At 44.0% G+C, this 12,229-nt stretch overlaps 1 protein-coding gene across 2 annotated transcripts in view; it reads left to right on the plus strand.

Moving 5' to 3' along the window:
• st6galnac3 (ST6 (alpha-N-acetyl-neuraminyl-2,3-beta-galactosyl-1,3)-N-acetylgalactosaminide alpha-2,6-sialyltransferase 3) overlaps positions 1-11,712 on the plus strand; it is a 328,714-nt gene extending 317,002 nt beyond the window's left edge. Inside the window, exons 5-6 of one of the 2 annotated variants that reach the window (XM_048602459.1) lie at positions 8,093-8,126; positions 11,508-11,662. In XM_048602459.1, coding sequence (XP_048458416.1) covers positions 8,093-8,126; positions 11,508-11,564 — 91 coding nt within the window. In that variant the 3' untranslated portion in view covers positions 11,565-11,662. Of the gene's footprint in view, positions 1-8,092; positions 8,127-11,507 lie in introns of both variants that reach the window. The other variant, XM_048602457.1, reaches the window with a different exon arrangement.
• Positions 11,713-12,229: the final 517 nt, after the last annotated feature.

Below are 12,229 nucleotides of genomic sequence, written 5' to 3' on the forward strand. Positions count from 1 at the left end.
TGTCTTACACACCTGCCACCTTACACACCTTCCATCTTACACACTTGTTAACTTACACACCTGTCACCTTACACACCTGCCACCCTATACACCTCCCATCTTACACACTTGCTATCTTACACACCTGTCACCTTACACACCTGCCACCTTACAATCTTGCCACTTACCACCCAAACATGAAAAATCAAATATTCATCAAACTTGAATAAATTCAGGAAAAGAATAAGACATTGTAATGAACAGGCAACTGATCACACTCAGGGAAATTTGTAACAAAGGAACATTACAGTATAGGAGCTAGAAGCAGGAGTAAGCAATTCACCCCCTTCAAGCCTGCTCCGCCATTTGATATGGTCATGGCTGATCTCATCTCAGCCTCAACTCCACTTTCCTGCCACGTCTCCATAGCCCTTCAACCCATTATGAATTAAAAATTTATCTTCCCGTCAAATTTACTCAATGTCCCAGCATCCATCACACTCTGGCGTAGAGAATTCCACAGATTCAAGGCCTATTGCAAGAAGTAATTCCTCCTCATCTCTATTTTAAATCTGCCCTCTCCCTTCTCCTAAAACTATTAGCTCTTGTTCTACTTTGCCCCACAGGGGGAAAACATTCTTTCTACATCTAAATTGTCCATCCCCTTTGGCATCTTATATACCTCAATTAGATCACCTCTCATCCTTCTAAACTGCAGAGAGAATTCAGACAAAGTGGCTGAAGTACAGTGTGAGGTTAAGCATAAACTCAGGGTTAACAGGGCTGTTTCTACCGTTCTCTTCTCCAGTGCCTGGGTCGATGCCAGGTGATCCACCCAGTTTCATTTCTTTGAGGCTTTGTAGTGATTGGTACAACTGAATGGCTTGCTAGGCCATTTTAGTGGGCAATTGACAGTCAACCACATTGCTGTGGCTCTTGAGTTATATGAAGGCCAGACCAGGTAAGGATGGCAGATTTCCTTCCCTTAAGGACATTATTGAATCAGATGGGTTTTTCCTGACAATCAACAATGATTTCATGGTCATCAGTAGATTCTTAATTCCAGATTTTTTTTATTGAGTACAAATTCCACAATCTGCCATGGTGGGATTCGAACCCAGGTCCCCAGAACATTATCGGGGTCTCTGGATTAATAGGCTAGTGATAACACCAGTAGGCTATTGCCTTCCTGAAATGATGGATATTTTGCTGACTCTAAATCATCTGCCATGTTTCTTCTTGTCTGGGTGGATTGATTGAGTGAGCACTCTGGAAATAGCAGAAGGATCACTTTCAAAAAACAATGTCCCATTCTTTTAAAATCTTGAGTGGGGTAACTCACCCCTGGGGTTACTGTGACCCAATGGGCTTCCACTCCTGTCTCTGAGTCTGATGGCTGTGGGTTCCGATTGCACTCTGAAGACGTGAACACAACATTCAGGGCACTACTCCAGCATCATACAAAGGGAGTGTTGCACTGTCAGCTGAGGAATTAAGCTGAGGATTAATCTAACCCCATAGGCAGAAATGGAAAATCCCATGGCGCTACTCAGGCAAGATAGAGAGAGGGAGGAGATCTCCCCCGGGAACTGACAAATGTTTCTATCTTATCAGTTATACAGTGCTTTGAGAAATCCTGAGAAGGTGACAGGAGCCAATAACATGGAGTCACTTTTCCCATTTAAGCTAGAAAAGATTTTATATATTGTGAGAACTGATGTTTATCCCTTAGACACTACAAGAAAGCAGCAGGCAGTCAGCCCAGAAGTAAATTGTCTCGAAATGAAAGCATTTTTCTTCTTTGAACTAAACTAGAACCTGGCTAATCTTTTCCCATTGGAACCACTTCCCACTGTGAACAAGCCTGTCCTCATCGACAGGGGCACAAAGGTTGATGTTGTGTGTGAGCTGAATGGAAGCTCTCATTCTGACTTTAGCCTTAAAACAAAACCTTGACAGAAAACGTTGGAAATATGCAGTGGATCACGAGCCATCTATGGAAAAGGGAAAATTTATTAGACTCATAGAGTCGTTACAACATAGAAACCTCAGAGTTAAGATTGGGTCTTCAGAATTTGGAAATCTTACAGATGCAATAGACTTTTGAGAGACAGGAGAAGAGGGTAGGATTGAACAAAAGGTGTGGCCTTCACTAGGGTGGGAAGTATTTTATCTGCAGTCAAACCAACTCTGTACCTCATCATGGAGTAGGTTTGCTATGCCATCCTCTTTGATAGTTGACAGGGCCTGCTTGGTCTAGTACAGCACTGAAAGCCCTTACAAACTGAAATATCTGCACAAAGGCCAGTAACCCATCACCAAGTCACCTTTTACTTACATGTGCACAGTACATGGGCTCTGACCAGCCAGCTCAGACCCAGTCCCTAGGCTTAGGAGATCTTCTGAATCCCCTGTTTATATCTGTCAGCCAGGGCTCCCTGATTGATCCAATCAGGTTAACAGCCCCACTCAGGGGACTCATAGTCAATGAGATCTACGTAGCTCTGGTTCCAATCACTACACAAACTTCACGACAAGAATCTGTTTACTACATATTAGCAACTAGCTTGGGTCAAAATTCTGGAACTCCCTCCCTAACCACACTGTGGGTTTACCTACAGAGCATGGATTGCGTGGTTCAAGAAGGCAACTCAATGTCACCTTCTCAATGGCAACTATGGATGGGAAATGAAATAACTGCACAGAGGCCAGTATCCCATCATCAAGTCACTCTTTATTTGCATATGCACTGTACACTGTCTGTGCCCAGCTAGCTCAGAGTTAGTACCTCGAATCAGGACACTGTCTGAATCCCCAGTTTTCTTTTCCTCCCGGTTTTTTTTTAAAATCCCCTACACTACTGCCATATAACAGGTAGTGCTTATTTTCCCCAGTATCCATGTTGTGTGCATGAGCTGGTGTGAGACACCCATTAAAAAAATACACCAGGTGTGCAAATAACTTTATTATCTCCTGGTTACATTTTTTTTCTTTTTTACAGTACGCTGGCTTTGGCCAGCCATCTCGGAGTCAGTCCCTAAATCAGGAGACTCTCTGAATCCCCTGTTTATATCCATCAGCCAGGGCTCCCTAATTGGCCCAGGTTAACAACCCCAATCCATAGTCAATGGATCCATCTGGTTCCAATCACCACACACATTAAAAGCTAAATTTAAAAAAAGCTGAAAAACTGGAACTTAAAACTCTCATCATGTCCATAAAACCATATTGATTGCTCTAAAAACTATCTAATTCATTAATACCTTTTATGGAAGGATATCTGCTCTCCTTACCTAGTCTGGCCTACATAGAGTCATACAGCATGGAAGCAGATCCTTCCATCCAACTCATCCATGCTGACCAGGGTTCCTCAACTGAACGAATTCCGTTTGCCTGCATTTGGCCCATAGCCCTCTAAACCTTTCCTATTCATGTACCTATCCAAATGCCTTTTAAATGTTGTAATTGTACCTGCTTCTACTGCTTCCTCTGGCCACTCATTCCATACATGTACCACTCTCTGTGTGAAAATGTTGCCCCTTGAGTCCCTTTTAAATCATTCCCTCTCAAAAGCCTATGCCCTCTAGTTTTGGACTCCCCTACCCTCGGAAAAAGGCCTTGACTATTCACCTTATCTACACCCCTCATGATTTTGCAAGCCTCTGTAAGGTCACCCTTCAGCCTCTGACGTTCCAGGGAAATTATTCCCAGCCTATTTAAGCTCTCCTTACCATCTCCGTAACATCCTTGAAAATCTTTCTTACACCCTTTCCACTTTAATAATGTCCATCCTATAGCAGGGCAATCAGAATTGTGCGCAGTACTCCATATGTGGCCTCACCAATGTCTTATACAGCTGAAATGTACATGTGACTGCAGACCTACAGCAATGTGGTTGACTCTTAACTGCCTTCTGAAAAGGCCCAACACGTCATTGAATTGTATCCATGAGTTACAAAGTCTGAACAAAGGAGTGAAATTGGATGGACCAGCTGGCATCAACTGAGGTACCAGAAATGTCAAAATCTGTCTGCTCGCACTGCCAAGTTTTCCTTCTCTCTAACGTCTGGGGCATGGTGGCAAAACTGGGAAAGCTGCCCCGCAGACCTGTCTGTTTCTAAGCTCCTCACAGATTCATACCTTATACACAATGGTCAAGACACAACCATCCGCATCCATGGGTATTTCCTGTTCCAGTGGCAAAGATGTGATAGCACTGTGCTATATGGTCAGGAGTTAGGTGCCCTGGTCATTCTCAGTATTGATTTGAACCTCATAAAGTCTCATGGTATCAGGTTAATCATGACCAAGGAAATCTCCTACTGATTACTTATCATCACCACCACTTATCAAGTCTCATTAGATCCCCCCACCCTGGATCAATACTTCTCCATGTTCAACATTTGGAAGAAGCACAGAGGGTGGGATAGAAGAAGAATGTACTCCAGCTAGCAGACTGCTATGTCCTTCATCAAGACTAGCTTGGTAGCTCTCTACAGAGCATGTTGGTTGTCAAGGAGAGGGGTAGGTGAGATGGGGACCCTGTGACAGTCTGCGTCACTGAGAGGACCAGGTGAGGTCAGGTCTTTTGTAGAGAAATACACAGACTGGGGACAGATCTGAGTAGAATTTGTGACATAAACAAGGATAAGATTTTTTAGTTTATTCTTCAAGCTGACCCAGGATAAAAAAAAAGTAAAGGTTCCCTTCCCACACTTCCACCCTCACCCACTCTCTTCCCTCCCGCAACAGCGATAAGGTTCCCCTTGTCCTTACCGACCATCCCACCAGCATCCACATCCAGAAGATCATCACTCACCCTTTCTGCCACCTCCAGTGAGATGCCACCACTAGACACATATTCCCCTCCCCACCGTTGTCCGCCTTCCGCAGGGACCGTTCCCTCCGGGACACCCTAGTCTACTCATCCTTCATTCTGAACACCCCACGCAGCCCCATGGCACCTTCCCCTGCAACTGCCAAAGGTATAATGCCTGCCCATTTACCTCCTCCCTCCTCAGTATCCAAGGGCCCAAACAAAGCTTCCAGGTGAAGCAGCATTTCACCTGCACTTACCAGAACCTAGTCTACTGCATTCGCTGTTCATCGTGTGGTCTCCTCAACATTGGGGAAACGAAGCGTGGACTTGGCAACCGCTTCGCAGAACATCTACATTCTGCCAGAAAAAATAACCCTGAGCTTCCAGTTGCCTGCCACTTCAATGCACCAACTTGCTCCCTGGCCAACATCTCTGTCTCAGGCTTGCTACAGTGTTCCAGTGAAGCCCAATGCAAGCTAGAGGAACAACACCTCATTTTCCGCTTGGGGACCCTGCAGTCCCCTGGACTCAATATCGAGTTCAATAATTTTAGGGCCTAAACTCTCCCAGCCCCCTACCCCACACACCCGGCCTTGTTACCACATAGCCTGCCATTGCACACTACCTATTGTTAGTCACTAACAGTCCCCATTAACAGCTATTCACCCTTCCAGCCTAATCATTATCAACTCCTTTGTCTATCCAACTGCTCTTCTCTCTCTTTGGGCTTTTTCCTACTGTTTACTCCTTACCCCATCCCCCTCCCTATTTTCTGCATGTAAACCAACATTTTCCCAGTTACCATCAGTTCCGAGGAAGGGTCACTGGACCCGAAACGTTAACTCTGATTTTTTATTCACAGGTGCTGCCAGACCTGCTGAGCTTTTCCAGCAACTTTTGTTTTTTTACACACTACCTATTGTTAGCCACTAACAGTCTCCATTAACAGCTATTCACCCTCCTAGCCCGATCATTATCAACTCCTTTATCTGTCCAACTATTGTTCTCTCTCTTTGGTCTCTATGCCCATTTATCGTTTACTCCTTATCCCCTCCCCCACCCTATCTTCTGCATATAATCTCATATTATCCTAGCTACCATCAGTTCTGAGGAAGAGTGACTGGACCTGAAATGAAAACTCTGATTTCTCTCCACTGATCCTGCCAGACCTGCTGAGCTTTCCCAGCAACTTCTGTTTTCGTTCCTGATTTACAGCATCCGCAGTTCTTTTGGTTTTTATTTAGTATTTAACTCACTGCTACATCACTTCCAGGCATGCCCACCTAGAAGAAGTTCTGCTCCTCTGTCCAGCGGATTTCCATTCCAATCTTTCTTCTTGTCCACCGACATTAACTTCACTGTCACTCCTGGTGTTTCTCCAGGTATTCACTAAAACTCCAATCCTCAGTGACTGCCTCCGGCTCAGATTCACCCCACGTGGATTCCAAATCAAGTTTCATCCCTCATGTTTTGAATCGCCCCAGGATCACAGATATCTCCGTGATGTTCAATGTTCCATAGACAGCTGCTCTCACCACATTTTGCGATCCACACTCAATGCCATGCGGTGTCACATGCACACTTTCCACCTCTCTCTCCAACAGCATCGCAACACACTGGCTCAGGCTGCACCCCTCCACAGTTCCACTTCAGCTCATTCACCGGGCTAACAAGAAACTTTTTCTTTTCAGTCATGCATCAAGGCTCAAAAGATGCAACAACTCAGAGATGTCCATAGCCCTCTGGAACCTTCCTCCCTTCCTCTTCCCTCTGCTTCCATCCCCTCCCCCATTTAGATATGTGTAAGATGCTGCATTTTGCAAAGGCAAATCAGGGCAGGATTTATACACTTAATGGTAAGGTCCTGGGGAGTGTTGCTGAACAAAGAGGCCTTGCAGTGCAGGCTCATAGTTCCTTGAAGGTCGAGTCACAAGTAGACAGGATAGTGAAGAAGGTGTTTGGTACACTTGCCTTTATTGGTCAGTGCACTGAGTATGGGAGTTGGGAGGTCATATTGCAGCTGTACAGGACATTGGTTAGGCCAGTTTTGGAATACAACGTGCAATTCTGGTCTTCCTGCTATAGGAAGGATGTTGTGAAACTTGAAAGGGTTCAGAAAAGATTCACAAGGATGTTACCAGGGTTGGAGGGTTTGAGCTATAGGGAGAGGCCGAATAAGCTGGGGCTATTTTCCCTGGAGCATCGGAGGCTGAGGGATGACCTTATAGAGGTTTATAAAATCACGAGGGACATGGATAGGGTAAATAGACAAGGTCTTTTCCCCAGGGTTGGGCAGTCCAAAACTGGAGTGCAGAGGTTTAAGGTGAGAGGGGAAAGATTTAAAAGGGACCTAAGGGGCAATATTTTCACGCAGAGGGTGGTGCGTGTGTGGAATGAGCTGCCAGAGGAAGTGGTGGAGGCTGGTACAATTACATTTAAAAGATATCTGGATGGGTATATGAATAGGAAGGGTTTAGAGGGTTATAGGCCAAATGCTGGCAAATGGGACTAGATTCATTGAGGATATCTGGTCGGCATGGATGAGTTGGACCGAAGGGTCTGTTTCCATGTTGTACATTTCTATGACTCAACGACTCTTAACTGCCCTCTGGGCAATTAGGGATGGGTAATAAATACTGGCCTAGCCAGAGACGCTCACATCTTGTAAATGAATAAAAATAAAAGAAAAACTACAGCACAGGAACAGGCCCTTCAGCCCTCCATGTCTGTGTTGACTATGATGCTATTCTGAACTAATCCCATCTGCAGTCCACCTAGCTGACTTTGTTACATTCACTACAATTACATTTAAACTTTCCCTCTCTCACCTTAAACCTATGCCCCCTAGTATTTGACATTTCCACCCTGGGAAAGTGACTCCGACTATCCATTCTATATGCGTCCTTCATAATTTGATATATTTCTATCCGGTCGCTCCTCAGCCTCTGATGCTGTGACAAAAATAGTCTGAGTTTGTCCAATTCACATCACATTCCCTCAGTCTTCCATTAACTTAAAACACAGAACAAACTTGTGAGCTGAAGGATTTGGAGACAGGTCTGACTAGCAGCACACACCATGAGAGAGCCTAATCCATTATGATCCAGCCCATTAACAGGAAGAGAAGCAAGTTAGCAATGCATAAGTGACTAATTAAAGAAGACAGCTTCACGCACAGCAGACCTAGCTTGCTTTTCCAGCTTTTCACTGGGCAGGAGTGTGGTGTTAATGAACAAGATGAACCATGGTTGTATTGAATAGTTCTATTTCTTCTATTGTCTTCTATCGTTGCAGTTATGATCCTTCCACAGACCACAGGAAGACTCAGGTATGCAGGTTAACTTTGTAAATAAAATAATTTGATGAAAAGTCATGGGACTTGAAAGGTTAACTCCATTTACTGCCACAGATGCTGCCAGGCCTGCTGAGTTCCACCAGGTTTTTCTTCTGGGTTAACTGTGTGTTTGTTCAAACAGCCCCAGTCTTTGGCTAAACAGAGTTTTCTCTGACACTTCATCCTGGTTCTGTCCCACATTTGTCTGATCTCTGTCCCACATCTATCCAATTGTCCCATGTTTGTCCCATGCACACAGAAAGTCATCAACCATTAGACATATATATTGTTTACATTTCATTCTTATACAATACACAGAAGTATTCCATTCTAGGTCTTTCTCGTATCCTGTCTATAGGAATCTGTTGATACTCTCCAGGCTGCTCTTAAGGCTAATGCAGGACTTAGGGTGTATAAGGTTCCACTCCACTCATTTCTCTTGATGTAGACCCTCGAGTGTTCATGCCTGGTACAATGTGCATTTCAGCTTGTAAGGTGACGTCTTACTCCTGTTGTAACCCCTGTTTGTAAAATTTCACTTCATTCCCAATATACCATATTTACTCAGAGTTACAATTCCCAATACAGACCCTAAAAAGGTCAATGATTTTTGAAGAACTAATATAACTGAGAGCCCACAAGTGCAGGCTTAGTGATGCGGGCAATTCTGAACTTGTTGACAACCAACATTCCCTCTGAGCTGTGCAGCCCGCTCCAAGGTTCCTCCGAAGTCCCGCACATGCTGATTACCATGCCGACACCTTGGTTTCAGAGGTCAATGCTGAGCACAGACCTGAGGTCCCAGCAGCAAAAAGAAACTTAGAGGGAGCATTGCCATCAACCGGTATCAGTAACACACTGGCCTTTTCAGCAGATTCAAAGAAATGAACTCTCAGGCTGCGGGTATCTCTGGCAAGGCTGGCATTAATTGTTCACCCCCACCACCCCTCCATCCCGTCTTTGATACAGCTCAGTGGCTCCAGCAGTAGGTTCAACCAGAGGATAAATCCTGCAGACCAATAATTATAAGCAATTATTCTCCCAAGTAACATAGTGTATGTCAAAAGCTGTGAACTCAAAGTTTTACACTTTCGTTCCCTGATCCACACACGTTCTTCTCAAATCACATATTTAAAGAAGAGTTGTTGGAGGACAAAGTCTGCTGGGGGTTAAATAGTAGAGAGAGAGTGGTCTGACAATAGGTCCACAGCCTGAAAAGTTAACTCTCTCTCTCTGCAGATTCCATCTGAGATAGAGTTTCTCCAGCATTTTGCACTCAGCATATTATGTCACTACACTAAAAGTCCCCTGGCCCTGGACTAATAATCTACTGAATGGGAATTCAAATCACTCTGGCACATTGACAATTTTAATTCACTTCGAAAAGCAGAAGACTTGAAAAAAGCTGGTATCAGTGCAAATACTTATGAAGCTGTCAGTTTGTCATAAAGCCCCAACTGTTCACTTAATGTCCTTCAGCGAATGACATCTGTTGTCGACTTGGCTTTTGTGTGCCATAAGAGCCTGGTTGATTTTTAACTACTGATCAGGGTCACTCGGCTGTGTCAGCAACTGAGTGAGTGTGTGTGGCGGGGGGGGTGGGTACATTGGGCGGTAAAGTGATTCCAGTGATGCCCTCATCCTGAGAATTCGTATGTTTAAGTCTGAGACACATTGGCAAATGACTTAGCTGAGGCAGCTGGCCATTGAGTCTGGCTGAGACTATACCAATGCTCAGGTAAACCTGTACTTGTGGATTCTCAGAACTTTTGCTTCCATAGAGTCATTGAGTCATACAGCACGGAAACAGACCGTTCGGTCCAACCAGTCCATCTCGACCACAATCCCAAACTAAACTAATCCCACCTGCCTGCACTTGGCCCAATCCCTCCAAATATTTCTTATTCATGTACTTACTTAAATGTCTTTTAAACTGTACACGCATCTACCACTTCCTCTGGAAGTTCATTCCACATACAAACCACTCTCTGTTTATAAAAAAATTGTCCTCATGTCTTTCTTAAATCTTTCTCCTCTCACCTTAAACATATGCCCCCTAAGCTTGAAATCCCCTATCCTAGGGAAAACACAACTGCCATTCACCCTATCCATGCCCATCATGATTTATAAACCTCCATACGGTCACCTTTCAATCTCCTATGCTGTCCCAACCTATCCAGTTTCACCTTATAATTCAAACCCTCCATTCCCGACAAGATCATGGTAAATCTCTTCTGATACCCCTCTAGCTTAATCATTTCATAGAACATATAGAACATAGAACAGTACAGCACAGTACAGGCTCTTCGGCCCACAATGTTGTGCCAACCTATTATCCTACTCTAAGATCAAACTACCCTGCATACCCTACATTTTACTATCATCCATGTGCCTATCCAAGAGTCGCTTAAATGTCCCTACCACCACTGTCCCTCCTCTACTACCGCCAGCAGCGCATTCCACGCAATCACCACTCTCTATGTGAAGAACCTACCTCTGACATCTCCCCTATACCTTCCTCCAATCACCTTAAAATTATGCCACCTCATTATAGTCATTTCCACCCTGGGAAAAAGTCTCTGACTATCCACTCTATCTATGCCTCTCATCATCTTGTACACCTCAATCAAGTCACCTCTCATCCTTCTTCACTCCAATGAGCAAAGCCCTAGCTCCCTCAACCTTCCCTCATAAGACCTGCCTTTACTCTTTCATGAGCTGGCAAGTTGCTGCCTACTCCTAACTGCCCTGGAACTGAGTGGCATGCTCGGCTACTTCACAGGGCAATTAGATGCCAATCACTTCATAGTGGGTCTGGAGTCCCATGTAGGCCAGATTGGGTAAGGACAGCAGATTTCCTCCCCTAAACCTTTACAGCCTGTGTTTTTACAATGTCAATGACAGTTTTGAGGTCATCTTTCCTGATGCCAGCCAAGATTCCAGATTAATGAATTGACTTTAAAATCCATCAGTTGCCACTTTGGGATATGAAGCTCATTTATTGAACATGAATTAGTTATTCAAAAAGTATTCAGATTTTACATGACTGTAGTCCTCACCAAAATCACAATTCTAAGTAAATACGGAAACTAACACGAGAAACAAAAGCAGGAGTATGCTAACCAGTTACTCAAACCTCCTACACTATTCAGTCAAGATCATGATTAGACTTCAACATAACTCTACACTCCTACCTTCTGTGCAAATTACTTGACTCCTTCAGTATTCAAAAATGTCTTAACCTCTGTCTTGAATACACTGGATGGTTGAGCTTCCACAACTCTCTGGGTTAGGGATTCACAATGTTCTGAGTGAAAAGATTGCTCTTCAGCCTGCTGTGAACTAGGAACGTTAACTGTGTTTCTCTCTCCACAGAAGCTGTCTGGCCTGCTGGATTTTGCCTGTTGCGGCATGTTCAGGACCCTGGAATAACTTTCCAATGATTTCACAGAGCTGCACATCTCTGAGTGCAAATAACACAACACAAGCAGCGTTAGAACACTCTAGGATTTGAGAAAGTCTTGAAAACATAAGGGCATGAGCACACAAAAAAGATAGATTGGTCTTTACTTAATGTAAGTATAAGTCCGAGCCTGGTATATCTATGATTACCATCTACAGCAGTATTTGGTATTAACGTATAATAAATAGTGTTATTTTGAAGTCTAAGCCTGAAGATAATTTTTGCCTTTCCCTTCACTTCAACCAATTTGTTTTGAACCCAAACTAATCGTGTGGCATCAAGTCTCATGACAGAAGTTGTTATATGAGTTAATGATCCTGAAAAGATTCATTTGTGATCCTCACCGAGCTCTAGTCTGCGTGATGACATCACAAAACCTCTAAGTGGAGAGTCTGTTCGAATCCAGCAATATCTCCTGATAGAGATACACATCTATTCACTACCACTTGTTAGTAAGAGTTAATATTCCCAAGAGTTAATGTAACCTGTATACAGTTGCTGAGATGTAATAAATTACATCCTGTCATAGAATCATACAGTACAGATCAGCCCTTTTGCCCATCAAGTCTGTACTGCCAAAAGTTACTACTACCCACACTAGACACACTTTCCAGCTATAGGCACACAGCCTTGA

The sequence above is a fragment of the Rhincodon typus genome, chromosome 10 (assembly GCF_021869965.1).
Source record: "Rhincodon typus isolate 14 chromosome 10, sRhiTyp1.1, whole genome shotgun sequence".
NCBI classification, from domain to species: Eukaryota; Metazoa; Chordata; class Chondrichthyes; order Orectolobiformes; family Rhincodontidae; genus Rhincodon; species Rhincodon typus.